The sequence below is a fragment of the Peromyscus californicus genome, unplaced genomic scaffold (assembly GCF_007827085.1).
Source record: "Peromyscus californicus insignis strain IS unplaced genomic scaffold, ASM782708v3 Scaffold_6__1_contigs__length_162567912, whole genome shotgun sequence".
In the NCBI taxonomy this organism is placed as follows: domain Eukaryota; kingdom Metazoa; phylum Chordata; class Mammalia; order Rodentia; family Cricetidae; genus Peromyscus; species Peromyscus californicus.
This window is the reverse complement of record NW_026294584.1, coordinates 26,141,145-26,167,592: the sequence shown is the minus strand read 5'-3', so window position 1 is coordinate 26,167,592 and position 26,448 is coordinate 26,141,145. Positions and strand designations below refer to the sequence as shown.

Here is a 26,448-nt window from a genome sequence, read left to right as displayed (position 1 = left end):
TAAATCATGTTTTAATATCTTTACTATGATACAAACTATGTATCCATTTAAAAATTGGTATAAGAAAACGTTAGCTGAGCAACTAAACTTGGCTGAGTTATTGTACTGACTGGTTTTATATCAACTGAACACAAAACAGTCATTTGGGAAGAAAAAACTTCCATTGAAAAAATAGTCTCGCCGGGCAGTGGTGGTGCATGCCTTTAATCCCAGCACCCGGGAGGCAGAGCCAGGTGGATCTCTGTGAGTTCGAGGCCAGCCTGGTCTACAGAGTGAGTTCCAGGAAAGGCGCAGAGCTACACAGAGAAACCCTGTCTCGAAAGAAAAAGAAAAAGAAAAAATAGTCTCACTAGATGTAGGCAAGACTGTGGTGCATTTTCTTTATTGATGACTAGTGTGGAGCTTTGAACATGCTAGGCAAGTGCTTGACTAATAAGCTATATTCCCAGCCCTTGTCAACTCATTTAATTAGCTCTCTATCTAGTGCACACTCTTCAAGCAACATCTCTGGCCATTTTTCAGTGCTTTAGTAAGTAAAAAGATAGCATGTTCTATTATAAGAGAATTTAGTTCTTAGTTGCTTTATTATCTGAACATTAAAAAAACCCTGTTTTTACCCTAATATCCATTAATAGAAGTCATTTAAGTAAATAAACAAAGAAAAAAGCTTTGCTATATCATAAGTCTTATTCATTCATTAAACATTAAGAAAAACTTAATTGTAATGGTAATAAAGACAACAAAGGAGTGCTATGAGAATATTATTTCAATTATTCCCCATAGTGTCCCTTCTAGAGCTTCATCATTCAGTCATCTTCTCAACTTTGTAATACCATATTGGGTTTCTCTCATAACTCTCATGAAAATAGGGAATACTAGCAATAATAAAGGTTTTTAGCGATCATTTACAAGTGTATACTGTAAGTCATCTGCTTAAGTGTATACTGTAAGTCATCTGCTTAAGAATATAAATAGCTTAAAAAATGGCTCAATGGTTAAGATCACTGACTACTCTTCTGGAGGACCCAGGTTAACTTCCATAGCAGCTCAAAAATGTCTGTAACTCATGCATGTGATGCACAGACATATGCAGGCAAAACACCACTACACATAAAATAAATAAACTTAAAAAGAAGAATATAAATAGAGAAGAAAGTATATTCTTTTGTGTTTGGGTAAAATGTTCTGTAAATATGTTAGGTCCATTTGGTTAATAACATGTTACCTACAGTACTTCTCTGTTAAGTTTTGTCTGGAGGACCTGTCTATTAATGAGAATGGGGTACTGAAGTTTCCCACTGATCAGTGTGTGAGGGTCAATATTAAGCTGCAGGAGTGTCTTACAAACTTGTGTACCCTTGTGTTCGGGGCATAGATGTTAAGAACTGAAATGTCATCTTGGTAGATTTTTACTTTGATGAGTATGTAGTGTCCTTCACCAAATCTTTGATTAGTTTTGGTTTAAAATCTATTTTGTTCGGTATTAAAATGAGCATACCAGCTTGTTATTCAGGTCTACTTGCTTAGTATATCTTTTCTAACCCTTTACCCTGAGGCAATGTCTATCCTTGATGTTGGGGTGTATTTCCTAAATGCAGCAGAAGGAAGGATCCTGTTTTCATACCCATTCTGTTAGTCTGTGTCTTTTTATTGGAGAATTAAGACCATTAATATTGAGAGATATCAATGACCAATGATTGTTGACTCCTGATATTTTGTTGTAGTACTAGTTGTTGTTAGTGGTGGGGTGTGTGCGTGATCATTTCATTAGATGCAGAAAGTCTTTGACAAAATTCAACACTTCTGCACAATAAAAGTCCTGAAGAGATTAGGGAAACAAAGGACAAACGTCAACATAATAAAGGCAGTTTACAGCAGGCCTATGGTGAACATCAAACTAAACGGAGAGGAACTCAAATTGATTCCACTAAAATGAGGAACAAGACAAGGTTGTCCACTCTCCCCGTATCTATTCAATATAGTACTTGAAGTCTAAGATAGAGCAGTAAGACAACTATAAGAGATCAAGGAGATATAAATTGGAAAGGAAGAAGTCAAAGTATCGCTAGTCAAAGTATCGCTATTCACAGATAATATGATAGAATATTACAAGCGACCCCAAAAATTCTACCAGAGAACTCCTACAGCTGATGAACACCTTCAGTGAAGTGGCTGGATACAAGATTAACTCAAAAGTCAGTAGCCCTCCTATATACAAATGACAAATAGGCTGAAAAAGAAATCAGGTGGCAACACCTTTCACAATAGCCACAAATAATATAAAATATCTTGGAATAACTCTAACAAAGCAACTGAAACCAAGTCTTTGAAAAAGGAATTCAACAAGATATCAGAACATGGAAAAATTTTTCATGCTCATGGGTCAGTAGGATTAACATAGTAAAAATGGCCATCCTATGAAAAGCAATCTATAGATTCAATGCAATCCCCAAACATTTTTTTAACAGACATAGAAAGGACAATTCTCAACTTCACATGGAAAAACAAAAACCCCAGGACAGCTAAAACAATCCAGAACAATAAAATAACTTCTGGAGGTATCACCATCCCTGATTTCAAGTTGTACTACAGAGCTATAGTAATAAAACCACATGGTACTGGCATAAAAACAGACATATTAATCAATGGAATCAAATTTAAGATCCAGACATAAATCCAAACACATATTGGTAGCTGATTTTTTATAAAGAAGTCAGGAATACACACTAGAAAAAAGATAGCATCTTCAACAAACGATGTTGGTCTGATTGGATGTCTGCAGGTAGAAGAATGCAAATAGAACCATACTTATCACTCTCTACAAAACTCAAGTCCAAGTAGATCAAAGACTTCAACATAAAACCAGATGAACATAAAACCACTGAATCTAACAGAAGAGAAAGTGGGGAATAGCCTTAAACACATTGGCATAGGAGACGATTTCCTGAAGAGAACACTGATAGCACAGGCACTAAATAATAAATGGGACCTCATGAAATTGAAAAGCTTCTGTAAAGCAAAGGACACAATCAATAGGACTAAACAGCAGCCTACAGAATAGGAAAAGATTTTTTACCAACTCTATATCTGATAGAGGACTAATATCCAAATGTATGAGGAACTCAAGAAACTAGATATCAAAAAACCAAATAATCTAATTAAAAAATGGGGGACAGTTCTAAACAGAATTCTCAACGGAGAAAACTCAAGTGGTTGAAAAATACTTGGTTTCAGTTGCTTTGTTAGAGTTATTCCAAGATATTTTATATAATGAAATGCTCAACATCTTTAGCCAATAGGGAAATGCAAATCAAAACCACTCTGAGATTCCACCTTACATCTGTCAGAATGGCTAAGATCAATAACACAAGTGACAGCTCATACTGGCAAGGATGTGGATCAAGAGGAACTCTCCTCCATTGTTGGTGGAATTGCAAACTTGTACAGTCACTATGAAAATCAATAGGGCAGTTCGTTAAAAAATTTGGAATCAATCTCCCTCAAGACCTCACTATACCACTCTTGGGCATATACCCAAAGGATGCTCCATCCTACCACACGAACACTTACTTTGCTCAGGCATGTTCATTGTAGCCTTATTTACAGAAGCCAGAAACTGGAAACAACCTATATGTCCCCCATAAAGAATGGATAAAGAAAATATGGTACATTTATACAATGGATTACTCAGCTATTTAAAAAAAATGACATCGTGAAATTTGCAGGCAAATGGATAGAGGTAGAAAAAAATTATGCCAAGTGTGGTAACCCAGATCCAGAAATACAAATATGGTATGTATTCACTTATAAGTGATATTAGCCATTAAGTAAATGATAATCAAGCCACAATCCATAGACCCAGAGAGGTTAGGTAAGGAGGAGGGGTCTAGGGGGAATGTATGGATCTCCCTGGGAGGGGGAAATATATTTTAAAGGTGGATTGGGGGCAGCTGGGGAAAGCAGAAAGTGGAAGAGGTGTTGAAATAAGGTGAGGGGGGAGATGGGATAGAGGAAGAAAGTGTTAGGAGAGAGAGCTGGAATTGCGACAGGGATGACACTTGGAGGATGTGAAAGCCTACTGTAGTAGAAACTTCCTGGAAGCTTTGAAGGTTTTCCTAATGGAAGATAATGCAATCTTAACTGGTTGTCTCTTGTAGCCAGGTGAGGCTTCCAGTGACAGGATGGGCTTATACTCAATTGAGTTGTTGGCCAATTGGGTCTCATGAAAATCTCCAAACAATCTAGGCTGTTGTCAAGATAAATGGTTGCTCTCTGAAAACTCAGAGTGGAGCCCCATTACCAAGGATAACACCCAAACAATTAATTGGATATGGAGAAATCGAGCTGGTGCCTACATGGAGCTTTCACCCATATGTTCTTATGTCTTTGGTGCAGGAAAGTACTCTGTAGGCTACCAAAGGAGAAAAATGGACACCAAGTCAGTCACAAAACCTCTGACCCACAATCTGTCCTGCCTGCAAAATACGCTGTCAATGGTGGCACAGTAGCCAACCAATGTCTGATATGACCTAAGGCCCACTCTACAAGAAGGAACCCACACCCAATACTGCTTAGGTAACAAAGAACCAGAGACAAGATAGCCCAGAGACCTAGGGTAAAACCAAATATGACTGGTCTTTAAAAAAAAAAAAAAATCAATAAAAATGATTCTTAACAATATTCTACTATACTCACAGGTCAGTGCCTTATCCAGGCATCATCAGAGAGGCACCCTCTGGAAGCAGATGGGAACAGAGGCAGTGGCCTAAAGCCAGACATTGTGTGGAAAGAGTTTAATTGGAGATTTCCATAAAATCCCTTCCCTTAGAGCTCATGGAGAACAAGGCACTCTCAATCAATTAAACCAGGTACATATGAGCTCACAGAGACTGAAACAGCAAGCACAGGGCCTACATGGGTCTACATCAAGTCCTCTGCACCTCTAGTATAGCTATTAGCTCAGTATTTTTATGGGACTCCTGACTATGAGAACGAGCGGGCCACTGACTCTTGTGCCTGCTCCTGGGACCCTTTTCCCCCTGTTCATTGTTCTGTCTTAATCTGATATGAAAGTTTTGGCTTCATTTTATTATATTTTATTTTGTCATGTTTGGTTGTTGTCTCTTGAAACCTTTTCTAATGAGACAGAAAAGGAGTGGATCCAGAGGGGAGGGGAGGTGGAGACGAACTGGTAGGAGTAGAGGGAAGGGGAAACTGTAATTAGGATATATTGTATGAGAAAAGACTCTATTTTCAATCGAAAATAAAAATATAATTAGAGCGTACTTGAAGGTTCCAGCAGAGGATCAATGAGGGAAGAAGGGGACGCCCACCTGGCCAGTCACATCAGTCAAGTCAACTCTGGTAAGCCAGAGTTTTCATACTAAAATGGACTAATTTTCATTCATACTAAGTATCTCTCAGCTTTGAGAAATAAATCAGACTTTCTTTGCCAAAGTGTCTAATGAGGGGAATCCCGTTGGGTAGAAGACAAAAATCATAGGCCTAAAATAAACGTATTATCCATCACAAGATTCCAGTTATTTAGATTCTTTATTTATCTTTTCAATTAATTTTACTTATTTGTTTGTTTGTTTATTTATGTTTTGGTTTTTTTGCAACAGGGTTTCTCTGTGTAACAGCCCCAGCTGCCCTAAGACTCGCTCTGTAAACCAGGCTGGCCTCGAACTCTCAGAACTCCACCTGCCTCTGCCTCCAGAGTGTTGGGATTAAAGGTGTGTGCCACCATGCCCGGCTTCAATTAATTATTTTAAAGGAATAAGGAATGAGCGACTTCACTGATGATTACATGGGAAATGTGATAAAGATCCACCTGCATATCCAGAAAGACAAAAGGGGCTAAATAACCTTCATAACCTTCTAGGTTCACTACATTAATCTACAATTGTCCTCTGGGCACATAGTAAACCTTCAAGTCACTATTTTTTTACTACCAACAATCTACTCATTTTTAATCTCTTAATGTCTTACATAAGAACCACAGATAGGAAATATGGGTAAGAAAGATAGTATCATCATCCTTAAAAAGAAAGAGAAAGGGTAGAGGGTCAGGGAGTGTGAAAGCCACTTCACAGTCAACCAATCCTATGCCCAGCAAGCACAATAATAAGCAGTTAGTTACTATGCTTGACTATCTGTAGTCACTTTATAATCACCTATTGTCTGAGGCTGGAAACCACATTTTCTATATTCCCTTTCCATATGCAGTTCAAGGATAATAACTGGAACTAAGAAATAGACAAGCAAAATGAAGGCAATGTTTCTAAGCCCATGGGTACTAGATGCATGGCTTGTTCTAATGCTGTGTGGCTTGGTAAGCCTTTTCCTCAGGTAAGTCTAACTTACTTATTTAGAACCTATTGATTGTTTTATACAATAACCACAGCTACGAAATAGGGATAAGAAAGATCGTATCCTCATCCTCAGAAGGAAAGAAAAAGGGAAGAGGTCAGGGAGACTGGAAGCACTTTATAGGTGACCAACCCTGTGCTAAGCAAGCACTTACTTCCTGAAAGCTTTTCCAGATTTGCCTTTATCCCTACATTTCACTCACTCACGAGTGCTCTTCAGGCTGAAATATTCACAATCAAGTTCTCTAACCCAAGAGACGCTGGCTTGGTATTTCAGGGTAAGAGATTTACTGATAATTTCTCGAATATTCGACAGAGCTCCTTTCAACTAGAAACAACACATTCCTTGATATGCACACATCTAGCTACACCACGAATGCCCTCATGTACCACAGAATGACCATTTCCTGGACTAGTCGTATGATGTATAGTCATCAAGCTGCTGCAAGTTTAAGCTAGATGGAGAAGTCTCTAGAGTCATCACTAGTACTCCTGCTTAGAACGCCAGAATAATAAAAGTCTTATTTGAATCCTGGATGAGCACCTCTTAAAGGCTATATACATCTTGGCAAGTTATTTAAAACAATGCTTTATTAGGATTCTTTTGTGTCTGATAAAGAAAAAAATGTCAGATACCAAAAATATGTGTACTCATAATAGGTTCAAAGCCCATGCACTGAGTTGGGGAAAGAGAAATGCTGGAATAGAGGCTAAAAAAGATTCTGTCCTTAGCTACATTTAATTTCATACAACAACAACAAAAAAAAACACTAATTGATTTTTTCATTTAAAACAATGCTATCATTTGGATTGATAATTTTTTAAAAACTAGATATCCTAATAACTAAACATGAAGCAATGTTAACCTATGAAGCATACAATGACTCTATGTTTACAAGGGAGAGGTACTTCCTGAAAATATATTTCATTCTTTCACTTGAAATAAATCTTTTAACCATTATTTTAAGCAATAAATTTTCAGCCCTGTAATTTGTTTTCAAGTAACTTGACCATTTTTTGTTGTTTTTGTATAGAAAGAAAATTTTGCAGAAAAAAAGTGATAATGAGACTGATCATAATAAGAGAAGCATCTTATTGAAACTATTATCTCAGAATATACTATATTCTTTCAGATTTCTAGAAATCTTTCTTACAAACCCAGAATAGAATAAAATGGAAAATAATATGTCTGAGTATCCATGTTACAAGTCTAGTATGGTTGGTCAACATGTTCAGTTCCCTGTTAAGACTCTGGGCATGGTGAATGGAAAGCTTCCTGTCAACAGGAAGACACCATTCTTCAAGAGCAATTTTGTCTCCAACGGCAGGTACTCTAACAAGGATAGAGGCTATCCGCTTATCTCTCTTGCCTTTTGTTTATTTAATATTTATTTGTGTGCCTGTCTGTGTGAGCATATACATAAGTGTGTGTGTGTGTGTGTGTGTGTGTGTGTGTGTGTGTGTGTGTGTGTGTGCACACTTGTGTGTAAGGAGGCAGGAAAAGGAAACTGGTTGTCCCTCTATATTACTATTTCTTTGAGACAAGATCTCTCCCTGAACCTAGGTCTTGAGTTTTCATAATGAAGCTGGAATCCAGCAACCTCCAGGGATGCCTGTCTCCACCCCTTTTAGAACTGTTACAGGTGTGCATATGACTCTCAACTTGTGTGGGTGCTCAGATACAAACTCACACCCTCACAACTGAACAGTCATCTCTCCAGGCTGTGAGCCTAACTTTTTAAATCCTGATATGCTAAAACCAAATAAAGATACTGATCCAAAAATATACTTATTGGTTAATCAAAAATGGTTTAAGTGTAGCATTCAATAAGTAAATTGTTTCTAGGTAAATTGAAAGACACCACAAAGAAAGAAATTTAAAAAAAAAGAGTAAAGGGTATTAAGGAGTGTGTATATACTTCCATCCTCACACCAAATATAAAGGCATGCATTTTTTTTAATTCCCCAGAGTAGGTTCATAGTACTCATGATTTGAAGGGAAAAAAAATAAAGCAATGCAACAAAAATTAGACATACACAAGCAGTGCTCATATGAGGCCAAAATACTAATTTACTATAACTTTTCTTCAAAATGCTTAAGATTTTACTAGGTGTATGAGTATCTTGCCTACATGTATATATGTATACCAAGTAAGTATCTAGTACCCATGGAGGTCAGAAGAAGGGGTTGGATTCCATGGCACTGACGGTTTGGAGCAACCATATAGGTGGTGGGAACCAAACTAATGGGATCCTCTACCCCACTGAGCCAACTCTCCAGTCCCCTTCTTTTCTTTTTTAATATCAGCTTCTTCAAGGTCAATATTCAAGCATTCCCTTAACTTTGACACTATTTCACTGTGTATAACAGGAGCAATGCCAATGTTTGAAAGTACAAACAAGAGTGTTGATCCTAATTATATTAGTTAAGGTTTCTATTGCTGTGATAAACACCATGACCAAGGCAATTATAAAACTTATATAGTTTAATTGGGCTTAAGATTCCAGAGAGATAGAGTTTGTGATGACAGAGCAACTGCATAGGTACAGGTCCCTGGAGCAGCAGAGAGCTCACATCTTGATCCATAAGCAGGAAGAAGAAAGAATGGACTGAGGAGAGCAAGAAGCTTTTGAAACATTCAGTCTGTTCCAGTGACACACCTCATCTAACAAGGCCAAACCTCCTAATCATTCCCAAACATCCACCAACTAGGAACAGAGTACTCAAATGCCTGAGACTTACAGGGAACATCTCATTCAAACCACTACATTCCACTCCCTGGCCCACATGGTCTCATGGCTATATCATAATACAAAACGCATTCAGTCCGACTTCAAATGTCTCCATGGTCTTCCACAGCCTCAACATTGTTTAAAAGTCCAAAGTCCAAAATCTCCCCTAAAAGCTCAAGGCAATTTCTTAACTGTAACACCCTGTAAAAATCAAAAAGCAAAATATGTATTTCCAATATAAAATGGCACAGAATATACATTGCCATTCCAAAAAGGGAGTTAAGGGGGCACAGTGGGGAAGTATTGAATCAAAGCAAGACCGAAACCCAGAAGGGCCAAGTCCAAATAGTGTAGTTCCATTGTCCAATGTCAGCAGGTTCAGACAGCTCTCCTCTTCCAGGTTGGATGCCTGCAAGATACAGCTCTCTTTTGGGCTGGTTCTACTCCCTGTGTGCAGCTATCACTGGAAGATATCCCATGACTCTAGCATGTCTAGTAGCTGAGATCTCACATCTCCAAACAGCAAAACAGGAGGCAGAGAGGTATACTGAGAATGCCTTCTGGTCTTGTCCTATGAAACTGCCTGAGGCTGAATTGAAAGGTAATCAACTAATTTCTTTGATGGAAAAGATTTCAAGACAGGCTTGTATTGGCTCTGCCACATAGTTATTAATAATTACTCTTCTGCAAGTCTATAATGAAAAAGAGCAAGTGGGGCAAAAAGAAACACAAAATGTATATTTTGAAGAGAAAAAGAGCAGCAAAGTCAAGGTCTTTCAAAACCCCAAAGTCTACCCTGCCCTAGTGACATACCTCCTCCAACAAGGATAAAGCTCCCACTCCTTCTCAAATAGTTCCACCAACTGAGGACCAAATTTTCAAAGATATGAGCCCCCAGGGGCCATTCACATTCAAACCACCACACTGATGTTTAATGTGAATGACTCCAGACATACAAATTAACAGTAGACATATGACTGGCTTTCACATTAACACTACTCAAAGGGGCACCAGAGAAAATACCATTTTAGTATCAGAATATAGCATCAAAGGAGAAAGATCTCAGGCCAGGAGTGGTGGTGGCATATGTCTCTAATACAATCACTTGGGAGGCAGAGGCAGGCAGAGTTCCAGGACAGTCTGGTCTGCATAGTTCCAGGACAGCCAGAGATACATAGAGAGATCCTGTCTCAAAGGAAAAGGGAAAAAAATAAAAAATAAAAAAATAAAGAAAAGGAGAGAGAAATATCTCACTTATTAAATATGTCACACAATAACCAAATGTATAAAAACCATTTCCATTTGTATTTCAATTGAAAATTTACAGAGCTCAAAAGAGGACATGAGAAATTAATTCAGACTGCATAGACTCGATTCTTCTTGTGTGTTTCTCACATGTTTATATGCGTGCCAGAATGGAGAGTGTTCTCATGCTTCAAAGATGTGCCCAGTATTTTAATGCTTTCCAAACAGATGTATGAAAAAAAGGTGTCCTGTCATGTGAGTTTCCATCAGTGTTAATGACCTTGGCCATCTGTTTATATGGTTTTAGTCTATCATATTTACTTTTCAAGGAACAAGTATATAAATCTTTTGCCAATTCTTCTAGCTCACTGAAAATACTCTGAGGTCAAAATTTAAAGAATTTCTTTAGGAAGTATTTCTGTTAGTTATTACTAGATGCATAAGGATCTCTTTCAACATACAACTATTTTAAATAAGAATTTAGTGTGTGTTTTCTATTTACATCAGTAGTATACATTCTCTCTCCAGACCCATAAGGGCTAATCTGCATTTATGACTTCTTAGGGGAGATATCTTTTACTTTTTTCTCTTGTACCAAGATAGGTTTTTTTTTTCAAAAAATAAAAAACTTTATCTGGATATTGAGGGAGATAGATACTTCTAGGTTTAGCGTTGTCATTTGTTTTGTTATATTTTAAGGGCCTTTATTATTTTAAATTTTATTAATTTAATTTTACTTCATTTTAAAAGTCTTTATTATTTTAAAGTTACAAGTGTCTGAAAAACTCCTTTTTAAAAACATACAACCCTTATTTTGTTATTACTTGAAAAGGGTTTTTTTTTTTTTTCAAGACAGGGTTTCACTGTGTAGCCCTGGATGTCCTGGAACTCATTCTGTAGACCAGGATGGCCTCGAACCATCCAGAAGACCTACATTTTGTTTTGTTTTGTTTTTATATTTTGTGTGTGTCTCTCTCTGTGTGAGCACATACATGCCTTTGAACATGAATGTGCCAGAGCATGTAGGTCCAGTCCTTTCCTTTCTTTCCATCTTTTGGGTCCCAGGGAGGTAATCTGGTGAATCACAAATAGTCTGCAACTCAGGGAATCTATACATTCTCTAAATGTTCATAACCATACTATAGGGAGCATTTACAGAATTAGCTAAAACAAAGATAATGTTATAGAAAGAAAACAAAAGTTTGATTTCTCCATTCACATAAAACCCCAAACTTAACAGACTAAATTAAATACTGTTCATGACTACACAGGTTTGAAATATAAAGGAAGAGGCAGCGTATCTTTGTGAGTTCGAGGCCAGCCTGGTCTACAGAGCAAGATCCAGGAAAGGCGCAAAGCTACACAGAGAAACCCTGTCTTGAAAAGCCAAAAAAAATAAAAAAATAAAGGAAATGATTAGGTGATGAGAAATACAAAGCTGAGATGAAAGGGACTCTTATACATATGAGCTTGCAGAGGCAGGCCCAGGAGTCCAAGGCTTCAGTAACGTCCTATTTTTAAGTACAGTGTCAGAAATACTAGTACCCACCATTAAGCTTTTACCTGAACCCACAAGCTAGATTCCCAACTAAATACAATATGTTAATATTGTAATACTGACATAATACTGAGAACTGAATTCATAGAAATAACAAAGAGCAATATGAACACCTGTTTGACTTCTGAGTGTATGTTTATGCTATAACTCCTTTTAAATTTTTCCATCAGAATATCACTGAGATCAATAAACGAAGAATAAATACCGTGTTTCTTATTGGAATCTTCTTGGGTTCTGGTGGCACGTCCTGGGGAACAAATTTCACTGGTTCCTTAATCTGTCTCCTTGATCGTTTGGTTCCGTCTGGCAATGTTTCCATGGCCATGTCTGCTTCCATGTCACTGCTCCCAGCCTGATCACACTCTGAGCACTGCCTGAAAAAATTTTTGTTAAAATAAAGTCAATATTTATTATCTTCTGATTTTAGCTACAGTTTCTATAAATACAAAAAGAATTCACACACACACACAAATACACACAGGCAGTGTGATAATGACAACACACAGAAGCACACCTCCACACCTGCCAAAATGACTATCATGACTGTTACAGAAAGCAATTCAGTGTAGCCACATACTACAAGAACAAATGGAACAATGCTATTGCAAGCCAAGAGAACTCATAGACCACTCACTAAGAAGGTATCTTCCTATTTAGAAATGATGACTTTTTTAATGTGACATATACTGAAAAGTCTTTTATGGACTTTCATTCTTATATTTCATTACCATACTTTTTCATTATATTTTTTGTCATAGTATGCTGAATATACCATCTGGAAAAAAATGGGATCTGTGAAGTGTTGGAGTGAGTAGTCATTTTACTAGTAAACCAAGCAAAACCTTTACCTTGTCAGTGAAGACCTAGAAAAGTGTGTTCTGCCAATTATATATGCCCATTAAAACGTTACAACCAAGCTGGGTATGGTGGCGCACACCTTTAAGCCCAGCACTTGGGAAGCAGAGGCAGGCAGATCTGAATGTTCAAAGCCAGCCTGGCCCACAGAGTTCCAGGTCAGCCATGGCTATTATACAGAGAAACCTTGTCTCGAAAAACCAAAGAAAACTAACAAATGAACAAAACCACATTACTGCCAGCTGTTAAAAGTAAACTTATACATTTTCTTCAAATATAATTTAAAAGGATTAAAAAGGTTTCCAAAAGTCTAATTTGTGATATATGATATATTTACTTTACATGTTTTAATATTTGTACCTTTGAATGTAACTTAAAATTCAAACATCTCTAAGCATTTCTTATCATTTAATTCACTCTCCATCAAAACTTTTATTTTTGATATATCAATAATACAGACTTATTATTAAGCTTATTTTTACTTTTAAAACTGAGATCTTTAAATTCTGGGTTCTACAGCATAAATACAAAGTACTATTTGTCTTGCTGAAATAATCATATTAACTGCTACAATGCAAAGTATCAGTGAGAAAAGTAAAGTGTTATTCTCTAATGCATAACTTACAAAATTCTTACATGTATGTTGCTAGTGCAACTAAAAGATGTTTTATAGATTACCAAATCAGTAATAAACTGCTCTTATACTTATTTCAAATAAAAACATCAGTAACTGATATGGTACTACATAAACGCCTTACATAATCCCAGAATTTACTTGATGAACATATTCTGAAGAGGCAAACAAAATTATGAAAAACTGTGAAATGCTAAGGTTTTTTTGTATTGTTTTTTAAATAATAAAATGCCACAGCCATTTTAAGTAAATAAGCCTACAAACAATATCAAATTATGTCTCAAGTGGATCATTTTTCTGCTTTATATGTCTAAATTATACAAACTAATAACAAATTGATCATTTTCATCAGCTCAATGAAATGTCATAGTTTCTCAAGCATTCCAATCCTCTGTGTGTGTGTGTGTGTGTGTGTGTGTGTGTGTGTGTGTGTGTTGCCTGTGCATGTGGAGAGCAGAGGACAACTTGAGTGTTGATCCTCAGGTCTCCTATTGGCTTGTGGCTTATTGATTAGGCTACTGACTGAGCTGTAAGCCCTAAAGATCTAGAGTCTCTGCCTGCCCAGTACTGAGATTTACAAGCGTGCACCACCATCAAGTCTGGGTTACAGGGCTTAGAGATATCAAACTCAGGCCATAGGCTTGCATGGTAAGCACTATATGAACTGAGCTTTTCCCCAATCACTCATATTCACTGTAAAAATATATAAATCCCTATAATATGAAAACATGTACCTTTTGTGTAATCTAGTTTTCAAATTAAAACATTGTCACTTTATTTCTGTTTTTGTAGCTACTACTCATCATTACAACATTGTGTTCTTATGCTCATTCCCAAACCCACTAAAAATTTAAATGATAAGTAAATTTGTTCTAGAACATTCAGACAATTAAAATGGCATGTCATGAAACCCTGAAACATCAAAAAACTCAAGTTACCAAGAAAATTTTGTAACTGACAATACAGAATATGTATTCCAATTTTAAGGCGGCTCTCATGAGTCACGCCATATACATCTACACAGATGGACCATTTTCACTTTCAACAATATATTAACACTATATTCTCCACCTTCAAACACCCTTTAAGATATCTATCTACATAACGGTCTAGTATAAAAGCCACAGCATATTCAATTCAATGGGATCAAAGAACATTTTCAGGGTAAGTGATGATTACCCTGGAAATGTCAAAAACATGTACCTGAATTCATTTAGTAATCTATGGCACTACTATGATGGGTGATGTCATTCTGTATGCTGTGAATATGTGTTGCTCTGACTGATTGATAAATAAAGCTGTTTGGCCAATGGTGAAGCAGAATAAGGTTAGGCGGGACATTCCAACTAGAGAGAGAAAACCAGAGCTGAGAGATACTGCCAGCCGCCACCATGAGAAGCAAGATGCAAAGATACTGGTAAGCCACGAGCCACATGGCAAAGTACAGATTTATAGAAATGGGTTAATTTAAGATATAAGAACTAGATAACATGAAGCCTGCCATGGCCATAGCTTAAAAATATTAGCCTGTGTGTGTTTATTTGGGTCATAGTGGCTGCAGAACCAATGGGTGAGAGAGATTTGTCCTGACCATGAGCTAGGTGGGACACAGGAAAACTTTCAGCTATACTACTATGACACACAAGCTTATTAATGAAGCTCATTTAATTATCTATGTATTTACTTAATACATACATTCTATCAGAGATGGGACCTACAGTTTGTAATTCCTATGCAAAAAAAACCTGAAGATTTTTGAAGTAATTGAAGTAATCAAAACTATTAGCTGACAATGCCCCCTCAAAGATCCAAGACCACTTAGCAAAAACCCCAACACAGGCATGAAATGCACTCTTTTAATTTGTAGGCTAGGGTTGTCCAAGAGACTTCCAAAACATTACAGGCTATTGTTATTGTCCACAGTTACTCCTGAGAAGTGGAAGGTAAATCCCTATTTATTGCTGAAGACACCATGCACTGTAGACACAGGGCCCAGAGGCCCCTAAGCTGGAGCTGACATGAAAGCCTCCTCACCTGAGGACTAGCTTTCATAGTACCAGAAGGTACCATACAAGCTTCCAGAGGAGGGATGCAAGTAACAGTCCTAACCAGCTACGGTGCCTATGAACCACAACAAATACCAACATGGCACAATTACCGTAAGGGTACAGTAGTGGCACACATAACTTGGCAGTAACCAACAATTCTATCATTGGACTTAACTCCTACTCAAAAAGATGAAAATCATGCCTGGTACTCAATTACCCAGTAATGAATGTCATTGATTGATGGGGGAATGTCTTTCTGTACATTGCGAATATGTGTTGCTCTGATTAGTTGATAAATAAAGCTGTTTGGCCTATAGCAAGGCAGCTTAGAGGCAGGTGGGAAATCCAAACAGATAGATAGGAAGAGAAAGGAGAGGCAGAGAAGATGCCAGAGAGCCACCCAAGGAGCAACATATAATGGGACGTAGGTAAAGCCACGGAATATGTGGCAATACATAGATTAATAGTTATGGACTAATTTAAGATGTAAGATCTAGCTAGCGAGAAACACTCAGGTTTCTCGCTAGCTAGATGAGCCAGTAGGCCATACAGTTCGTAATTAATATAAGCCTCTGTGTGTTCATTTGGGTCTGAGCGGTTGCGGGACCACAAGGCCACAGTAGCCAGGCAGGACCAGCAACAATCGATCTTAGGCTGGAACCTACAAACCACTGCTTTAATGAACCAGCATAATCTCTGACTACACTTTAAATGTTTGTCCTTATACCTATAGGTAAGTGTAGTCCTCACACCTCATCAAGAAAACATCTCTTTGTAACAGAAACTATTACAGATAAAACACCATCAATCCAAATGCAGAGTTGTGACATCCAGTCCCAATGAATACATCTAGACAACACTTCTATACCTAAGGTTCAGGAAACACTGAAGAAGAGGGGTAGAAAGATTATAAAAGGCAGGGATCAGGGAGTCTGTGTGAAACTGTGTCTCCTAGAATACATCCATAAAGTTTCATCAACATGATTGTTTAAACATGAACTGAATAATGACAACAACAACAGACATGTCAAAGTGAATGGGAACAGGAGAGGGGAAAGACACACCACTCATAGCAATGAGTCTTCAATCCTACACAAAGAACTACTAGCAAATAAGGAATTCTAAGAGTGGGAGAAATAGTCTTCCCAGACAACAGCACACACACAAATTGGTTATCTAACAGCAAATGGTCAGTTCATGAAACACACACACACACACACACACACACACACATATGTAACATTATACAGACAGAGCAGGTTATAAATAAGAATATATATGTACAAACATTTATGCATGGAACAACAATTAACGATAAAAGAGGCTGTGAATTTGAAAGACAGCAAGAGAAGTGTTTGGAAGTGGAAAAAGAGAAGGAGACGATGAAATTATAATTTCAAAAATAAAAGAAAAATATTTTTAAAAACTATTAAATAAAATGGAGTTTCAACACTAAATTACAAAGATCACGTGAGGAGTTATGCAAAAGAACAACATTCACTTTCATGTTGAAATATCAAGAGAATCTTTTAAATTTGCTACACATTCTGTCCAGAACCACTATCAAATCATCTTTTAAAAAAATAATCTTCCAGCCAGGCATGGCGGCGCAGGCCTTTAATCCCAGCACTCAGGAGGCAGAGATAGGCCTGAGTTCGATATAGTGAATTCCCAGGACAGCCAGGTCTACTGAGAAATCCTGTGTCAAAAAACATCAACAACAACAACAACAACAACAACAAAACGTTATTTTGGGTAAGATAATGGATAAAATGTCTCTCTGGGACCGGATGAGGGGGAGGGTCATATATCCCCAAAAGAAGAGAGTCAGCAATTCATCAAAGTTGTGACCAGTTACTTGAAAAATGCAGAAGACTGGAATGCACAGAAAAGTAAAATATACAATTCACAAAGGCAAATGCCACATGTTTTCCTTACATGCATGTATCTACATTTTGTATGTTTGTGTGCATGTTGTGTGTGTATAGGTGAAGGCCACAGGAAGATATCTGTGTCTTCCTCCATCACTTTCCGCTTTATTTTGTTGTTGTTGCGGTTTAAAATTTTTTTTTCATACAGTATATTCTGCTAAAGCTCTGCCCTCTACCAGCTCCTCCCAGATCCACTTTATTTTTTTGAGAGAGGCTCTTACTCAATCTGGAACTCATAGATCCAGCTAGATTGGATGAACAGAGAGCTTCCAGGATTCTCATGTTTTTGCCTCCAAGGGCAAGGATTGCACCCACCCGAAGCCACAAAGCACTCCTTATTCTGGTCCTGGGGATCCAGACATGGGTCCTCAAGCAGGCACAATGAGCACTGTAACCCACTGAGCCATCTCTCTAGGCCCCCGAATCCATACCCTCTTCAATAGATTGCAACTCCAGGATTCAGGTCCTTTTCTTTTCTAAGACTAGATCAATTATTTTTGCATAAAAAGAATACTCATTTCCTAGTTTTTCCTTGTCTGCATTCCCCTTCCTGAAATACTATGACAATTAAGTCGATTAAAATCTGAGCGCCTGCTTCTTCCTTGAACTAAACCTAGGATAAAATTCATTATATGCATCTGGGATGGTTACTGTTAACAGTCAGCTTGAGAGAACTGAGAATCACCTGGGAGATTCTAAGGCTAAACCTGTGAGGGATTATCTGGATTATGTTAATTGACATAGAAAACCCCATCTTATTGCATGACAAGATAAAGATCCTTCTGCCTTGACATCCCAGCCATGATGGCCTGAACCCTGAACTGTGAGAATACTACCTTGAACTGTGAGAATATTACTATATTGAGAATATTACCTTTCTCAATCTTAAATTGTTTTGTTTTTTTTTCATGGTGTTTCATCACAGAAACAAGAAAAGAAACTTTAATAAAATATCTGTAGTGATTCAACATGACTAAGTCAGTGAAAAGATAATTAAGAGATGTTTTTCAGGGTTGTAGTTGAGGATGTAGTTAAGTTGATGAAATATTTGCTAAGCACAACAAAGCCCTGGGTCCAATTCCTTATACCACATAAACTGAGCATGTTGGCATAGGCCTATAGCCCCAGCACTGAGGAGGAGAAGCAGGAAGCTGTGAAATTGATGGTCATCCCTAGCTATCTAATGACTCCAACATAAAACTGGAAAAGGAGACTTTGTCTTAAAACAAAACAGAAGTTTTCAAAGTTTCTGGATTTTCAAAGAACGGCTGATGAAACTTAAAATTTATTTAACTTCAAAATAAAAGTAAAGAATTTGAGAAATACCAAATCACAAAATGAAAGAAAATTATAAACTCACCAGAAAAACCTCTGGCGCCTTATGTAAGAAAGAATACATTGCTAAGATTAAAAGTTCATTTCTACAAATATTTTATTTTATTCATGTAATAGTTAGAAAGACTGACAAATATTCAATTCAAAGGTATGAAAAAGTGCTTTACTATGAATTAGTGATGTAACACAGCTGTACTGCTAAAGATAAAAGCAAACCAACTCCAAGCATATCCAGCCTGTTTCACTCACCAGTAACTGTTTTTGGTCTTTCTCGGCATCCTTGTAAGGGGCGGATCAAGGCACCCAAGATGGTAATGCAGCTTACAGGTGTCACACAGTAAAAGGAGATGCTGGTCATGGTTCTTCTTACAAATTCCACAACTTCAATAAAAGCAGCAAATGAAAGTTACACTGATGTACATAGGGAAACAGTTTAATTACAGCAGCTCTGAGTTCAATAGCTTTCAACTTGATAACTCTGTCTTCTGCTACGGCATTTCCAGTCCTTAGAGACTGAGTCTTGCTATAAGGACTAGGCTGGCCCTGATCTCATGATCCTCCTTGCCTTAGCATGTAGAGAATAGGTATGTACAGGACCCTGCAATAACTTACGTTTTTCGCAGCATTGTTTTAACAATGCCAGTAACTGTTCTAAATAAAGAAAGTTAAAAGGAGTTTAGATCTAATATAAGCTTTAAGTTTTCTAAAGCTAAACCCATTAAACAATGGGAATATTTAAGATATGTATTCTCAACATAGTCTTTTAGTTATTACTTGAAATTCATTTAGCATTAGTTCAATTTTTCTTTAAAAACATAAACTATGAAAGAAACATAAATTATGAAAAAGAGTATTCTAATTTTTAAAACTACCCTGAAGGTCAAAAGAAATTATTCCACAAACACCTTTGTTTTTTATTATTAAATGCAAACCTTTCAAATAGCCTTACACATACAAATAAGCTACACAAGTCAGATTTTAAGTTAAAAAGAACATACTAATTGATATAGTACAAGCTTTAGGAATTTTTAAAACAGCTAACATTTCTTGTGGGAAAAGGCAATTTTACTTCTAAGGAAATGAGCACCATGGCTTGCACATTTAGCATATATTTATAGTGGGAATTACAGAATGAGGGAAAAGCTGTCTGAGAACCTAAGAGAAACAGGAATGCAGAGCAAACTGAAGAACAATAATGTCAGGTATTTTCAATATTCCTGGAAACACATATATAAAGCAGCAATAATAACAAAAATGAGCAGCATTAACAAAACCAACAACAAAATTCTCACCAGATCTTAAAAGAAAATCAGTTTAAACATATTCTGAAGCAAAAAATAATTGTAGTCATAAAACTCCAACATCTAGTGCTATGCCTAATATTTTCAAAAGAACCAATATGCTTGGGGAAAAAGTGTGGTAATACACTCAAGTTCACACTATAAACTAAGACAACAATGTGCTTTCCCATATTTCACATATATACACATGTATACATACATATATAAGCATGTTATTTTTACATGTATTTATACTATAAATACATATGTAAATACAGCATTTTCTAAATTCTTGCTTATTGTGATTAATACATTACATGAAAAAAGTGATCTCTTATTAAAATATAGAAAAAAATGAAGCCTTTATTTAGATATAGAAAATGGAATTGTCATGTAAAACTACTACAGTGATCAATACTGTTGAAATATTGAACACAGGAAGTAAAGGAGAAAACTATGTCTGGAAATGAAATTATTACAACTGAGCAAGGAGAGAAAAAAGTACAAACAGACAAAAATATAAAATTCATCATCTTTATTCATTACCATTCATCACTACCTAAATCAAAAGCAAAATTTTACAACTCATTCAAGTAAAATATAAATGTTTACTTATTAAGTTCATTAAAAATTATATAATTACTGATTATAAGTAAACTTAAGAGATTAAATGGAACATAACAGGCACAGCTTTTAAAGTACTTTTGTACTTTCTTCAGCCTAACACTCTCCCAACTGAGCTATTTTGTCTGGGTATTTTGTAATTTCTTATTTCCATGGAATTCTTTGTTTCCATGGAGCATATGAAAATTTATTCTCAGTTCCTTAGAAGATACATCATTTATCTTTCTGAAGAACAACAAATACCTCTTGTATCATCCAATCTACAAAGCATTTTTGATCAAATGAACCTAAAACATACTTAGCTGAAATTCTGAAATGGACCATAATTGCTCTCAGATGTGTACATCTTCTGACTAGTACATATTAGTTGACAGATGAACAATATTATTCTCTTATGATTTCATTACTTGCCTATAAAGTACTGTAGGAAGAGCCGATGTCTTTTGTGTGCCTCCTTCTTTTTTACTGGGTTTTCTCTCCTTAGGTGCTCGTAAAATTGCCGGTACATTCAGCTTCTATTGATAGCAATAAATGTAGTAGATGCTGTTTTAAAGATGAAGTACAAAGCAACATTTTCCCCTATTTGCCACTAAATCTAACTAGATAAGCTAGGATTCAGAGAGGCAAATCTGCCTTACTAGTAATATTAGTAAAGAGAAAGAAAACGATTTTTTAATCTCACTTTCTTCTATTAAAAAGCTACAATTACACACTCATCAGTTCTCAGAATTACACTCCACATTATGAGAAATACGCTACTTTAGCTTGAAAACCCTAAAAGATGAGGACAGTAGAGAAGGCTTAAAAATCTAACACGGTATATACTTGGGCAAAAACATCAATCTGTTTCTTTGCAACTTCCCAGCTATATTGGTGTTTCATAGGTTAATTAGAAAAATTATCTTATTGGACCAAACCCTGTAAAAAAGCGGATGAGATTCTCCTTGGCTCTCCACTAATCTGTAGTATGCTGGCTTCTGAGACAGCAACCATCTATCAAAGTCATCTCTTAGTGGCCCAGTGAGCCCACATCTGTTCAGCCAACCGGAAAAGCATCACAAAATGATAAACATGAATTTTATGTCTGTGCATGCCACCTTCACACAATGCAATTTGCAATCTCCTATGAAGTTATTTAATAAATGGAAATGTCTTTTATAGTAGATAATATTTTAAACTGTAGAGGAGGTTTTTATGGAACAAATATAAACCAAGTGAAAACCAAATGCTAGTTAGTTGGCAAGTAGCCTTTTACACTCCCCAAATAACATAATCTTCCAAAAATCTATTAACTACCTATCAACAGGAACAAGAGTTAATATGCCTAAAGGTAACTCTTCCTCTTTGCCTTTTAAAATGAATTATTCTTTGTGGTACCAATGACATGCACTCTGTTCACAAAAGAAGTTTCTTCAAAACCAACAGGGTACTGTACAAATCAACATGCATTACTTTATATTTATATAGATTATATCAGGAAGTTGATTTTTACAGATGTCTAAAATTTATACAATTAAAAATCCTACAAATTAATTTACAAAAGAACCACAAACAGTGGGTCTCTATCACCTATACTTATAAGTGAAATTATGTGAAAAAAAAATCTTATCATTTATTATACATAGTATTAAAGGACATCTAAAAACCTCCATTTTAGAACGTTTTTCTTTTTAATATGAAGCACATTAACAGGCTACAGTTGCTCAAGGACACAGGGCCTTTCCTTTGCTTGTCCTATAACTACTATTAATAGTTACCAGTACATACAAAAAAACATAGTTTAACATCTAAGTTTCAAAAACTGTACCTCTTGTGCAGATGAAAACGAAATTAACATAAAAATGAATGTCTCTGTTTGAATTTTTTAATTTTAAATACAAATAAATTGCAAAAATGAGCAGGACACAAGAATGGAAAGAAAAAAACTGTGACAAAGAATCTAAAACCACTGAATAAAGAATATACTAGAGAAAACTCACGCTTCACATCTTAGCTCATCAGAAATGACAAGTCAATCAATTTGAGCAAACAAACAAACAAAAAATACCAACAAGATAGCTGATGAATGAACCAAATTAAGGTACAGGTTCTCAGTAGGCAGTGGCTGCCAGTGGTCTGGAAGTATTTCAGACAGAAATCATTACCCCAGGGGATTAGGCTCCGATCGAATAGAATTATTTAGTTAACAAAGTGGCTATTATGTAAGAAATATGTACTTTGAAAATTCACAGAGAGCAAGAATTGAAGAAACTAACTGAAAAGAAACTAACCTGCCCTGTAATTCGGCCAAGTAAGGCCCATATTCCTTGCCCTTCACTTCGAAGTTTCCCATTCAGATTTTGCAGTTCTTCTAAAGATTCACAGAGCTACACAAAGATTAAGTCAAATTAGTAAGCTTTTTATGTATAAATATAAGTAAATAAAAATTTCCACATTTATTTTCCATATATTGTAATATATTCAAGTCAGATAACTACTGAAAGACAAAGATATATTATTATTACTTAGCATGGTGAACACGCTCAAGAGAAGGTAAACACTTTCTTTTATTCTAGTGTTTTTAGTAATGATGATAGTTATATATCTATATATTTCATTAGTTTGGCACATAATTTAACACATATTTTGCTATGTTTTTATCAAATCACACATTTCCATTACTTTTCTCATGAGAAAACTAAGAATCACAGAGGTTCATTTGGCTAAGATCATAATAACTACCAAAAATCTCCAGACCGTCTGGCTTTATTTCCCCATAGTCTTTGGGGATTACCAGACGTTATTTCCTACTAATTTCAATTCTTTAAATGTTTTTTGAACAATAATTAGATACCAGTTTAAATATTCATGCTACTTAGAACCTAACAATTCAGTAATATCTTGCTTTATATGATATTAGGCAGGAAGATTTAAAGTAAAATTTTAAATGGAGAAATATTTGTATCAAAAATACCATCTAATTTAGGAAAGATTACTAATTTAAGGCTGAGTTTTCTAATTTTCAACAAACTTTAAAAAAAAAAAAGGTCTATAATGGTGTGTACAGTTACAAATAAGAAATGAGGTTAGCTGTGTTAGTTTCAAACACCAGCACCAATAATTGTGTGGCCATGTACAAATTATGTTACCTCTTCAAAGCTCAGTTCCAACCCCTAGCGTCAAGTAGAGAACTGAATGACTTAGTATATGTCAAGAGATCAAACAGTGCCTAGTATAAGGAAGTGCTCAGGAAGAGAATGATGGTAATGAAAATGATGAAGGCGGGTGGAAAAGAGCCTAAGAGCTACAGAATTTCAAACTGAACCACAGAAATACAATAAAATCACAAAACAACTATAAATACGATCTACTAAATACTGTGTATTTATAGCCAACGTACCTTATTATATTCTACATGAAGCTTTTCTTGCTCATTCTCTAATTTATCCTTTATATTCTTTTGTTCAGCCATATTTTCCTGAATTTGAATCATGCGCATATTTCTCTCTATTTAAATTAAATATCCAATTTTACTTCAGTAGAAAGTAAAGGCCAATATAAAACATACACAAAGAATCAAACTAGCCATAGAGATGGTCATTTGGATAAACCTACATTGATCAAACAATTCTAAGTATATTTAAAAACAAAATAAAATGTGAGCTAGAAGTTACAAAAGGCTACAACTTAGGAAACTACATATATAACATAGGAATGATTTTCTAAAACATTAATAATATATCAAATTCTGTCATTAGTAAATTATTCTCAGGAAGATTGTGCATGTATTAGTGTCTGTACTGACCAAAATAGTAATTCACAAAATCAGCAGTGAGAGCTGGCTGCTTATGTTTCCTCCTTCCATCCACACTAGAACTAGTATCTGAATTGTCCACTGGAAAGATATCTGTACTGATCCCCATTAGTTCTGCTTTGCGCATCAGTTTACGAATGGCTGAAGCACTACTTGTGAGTGGCCTGGGTAACTTTTCCCTTGGTACCCAGGCTTGTGGTCTGGTAGATCGAGCCAGCTCTGCCTTGGCACGATATTGCTGCAGTCGGGCATTGATCCTTGCCTATAAAGAAATGCAGAAAGTTTGAAAGAAAAAATGGAATATATTGCTCATAACTTTTACATTTGCTTAGAGATGATAACAATACTAAAATCTTATAATTAAGGCAAATCAGATTTATCAAGTGGTCTTTGGAGATGTACCACATAATTCTGGAGTTGTAATAAATGGGTCCATACCTCAGAGCAGCTGCCCTCAGATGGGGTCCTAGAGCTAAAGAAATGGACATAGGCCCCCATGTCTAACCCAGAAGCAATCTCCAATTGATAACCACTTGCAAATGAAAACTTAGTTCCCTCCAAGGGAGTCTCACTGGGGAAACAAACTACTCATAAGGACAGGCTGCAGGACCAGCAATAGATTGCCAAGAGAAAACGAACTCAAAACACTGTTAGAGGTTCTTGTCTTACAGTATTATTTCAGACCTTTTCCTTTTTTGAAAAGTTCTTTACTATTTTTAATTTTATTTATATATAACTTTTTCATCTGTCTTTTATCCTACAGGTCCTTACATATATACCGTGGCTTCCTGTGTGAGATTCCTGTGTGTGGTAATAAAGGGTCTGTTTCTTATGCCTTCTTTTGGGTTCTTTTCCTTCTGTCTGTTTGTTTTGTCTTATTCCAATGTAAGTTTCTGTTTTATCTTATTATATTTTATTATTATCCTTTAGAAGCCTGTTTTCTTTTCAAAAAATTATTTTCTTTTAATGAAAATATATTATTTTCCTATACAACATATCCTGATTACTTTCCCCTCCCTCCACTCCTCTCAGTTCCTTCCCACCTCCTTCCCCTCTAGATCAACTCACTTTTTGCCTCTTATTAGAAAAGAACAGGCTTCCAAGAGATAACAACCGAACATGACAAAATAAAATGTAGTAAGATGAAGCAAAAACTTTCATATCAAAGTTGGACACAACAGGAGGAAAAGAGCCCCAAGAGCAGGCAAAATAGTCAGAGATCCATTCATTCTCACAGCCAGGAATAAGTTATAATACTGGTGCAGAGGACCTGGTGTAGACATATGTAGGCCCTGTCCTTGCGGCTTCAGTCTCTGTGAGCTCATATGCACCGTACTTAGTTGATTCAGAAGGCCTTGTTCTCGTGGTGGCCTCCATCCCCTCTGACTCTTACAATCTTTTTGCCTCCTCTTTTGCAGAATTCCCTGAGCTCTGAGGGGAAGGATTTGATGGAGATCTCTAATTTAGACCCTCTGCATAATGTCTCCAACTAAAATTTTCAACATAGAAATAATACTTTACAAATGACTACACCACAGACATGATGAAGAATAATACCTTCAGAAACAAACTCTACTCATGTTTAATCACAAACTACTGCTTAAGTAAAAATTTAAACTATGTTTTATATGCTAGATCTCAATGTCACTCACATCAATAGAAAATACACATGAAATCTGAAAAGAAAACAGTAAGTTTTGGTGTGATTCCCATACATACCTGTGCTTCAGGAGATAGTTGTTTTTCTCTCTCTTGCAAAGACATTTTACAATAGGACTGTAGAGCCAAGTAGTTTTTTCTTTTCCACTTTCTGTCTAACCTATCTGCATGTTGTTTACAATAAGCAAAAAATGGATCTGCTATATCCTAAAAAAGAAAAAAAAGTTGAAAGTTTTTACTCCATAGGTCATTTTAAAAACAAACCATCACCACATAATATTTCTTTTTTGACAAATCTCCTAGTGATGGTTACATCAATAAAATATTGAGGAAGTAATTTTTATACATCATAATAAAAAATTACTGCATTTGAAATGCAATC

At 36.0% G+C, this 26,448-nt stretch overlaps 1 protein-coding gene across 4 annotated transcripts in view; it reads right to left on the bottom strand.

Annotated features, from left to right (window-relative positions):
• The window catches only part of Phf14 (PHD finger protein 14), a 164,378-nt gene that overhangs the window by 70,952 nt on the left and 66,978 nt on the right, over positions 1-26,448 (bottom strand). For all 4 annotated transcript variants that reach the window (XM_052721042.1, XM_052721044.1, XM_052721041.1 and 1 more), the window contains 7 exons: positions 26,127-26,273; positions 24,399-24,669; positions 23,994-24,100; positions 22,885-22,980; positions 21,026-21,129; positions 18,960-19,091; positions 12,113-12,281 (listed from right to left, as the gene is read on the bottom strand). In XM_052721042.1, coding sequence (XP_052577002.1) covers positions 12,113-12,281; positions 18,960-19,091; positions 21,026-21,129; positions 22,885-22,980; positions 23,994-24,100; positions 24,399-24,669; positions 26,127-26,273 — 1,026 coding nt within the window. The remainder of the gene's footprint in view (positions 1-12,112; positions 12,282-18,959; positions 19,092-21,025; positions 21,130-22,884; positions 22,981-23,993; positions 24,101-24,398; positions 24,670-26,126; positions 26,274-26,448) is intronic.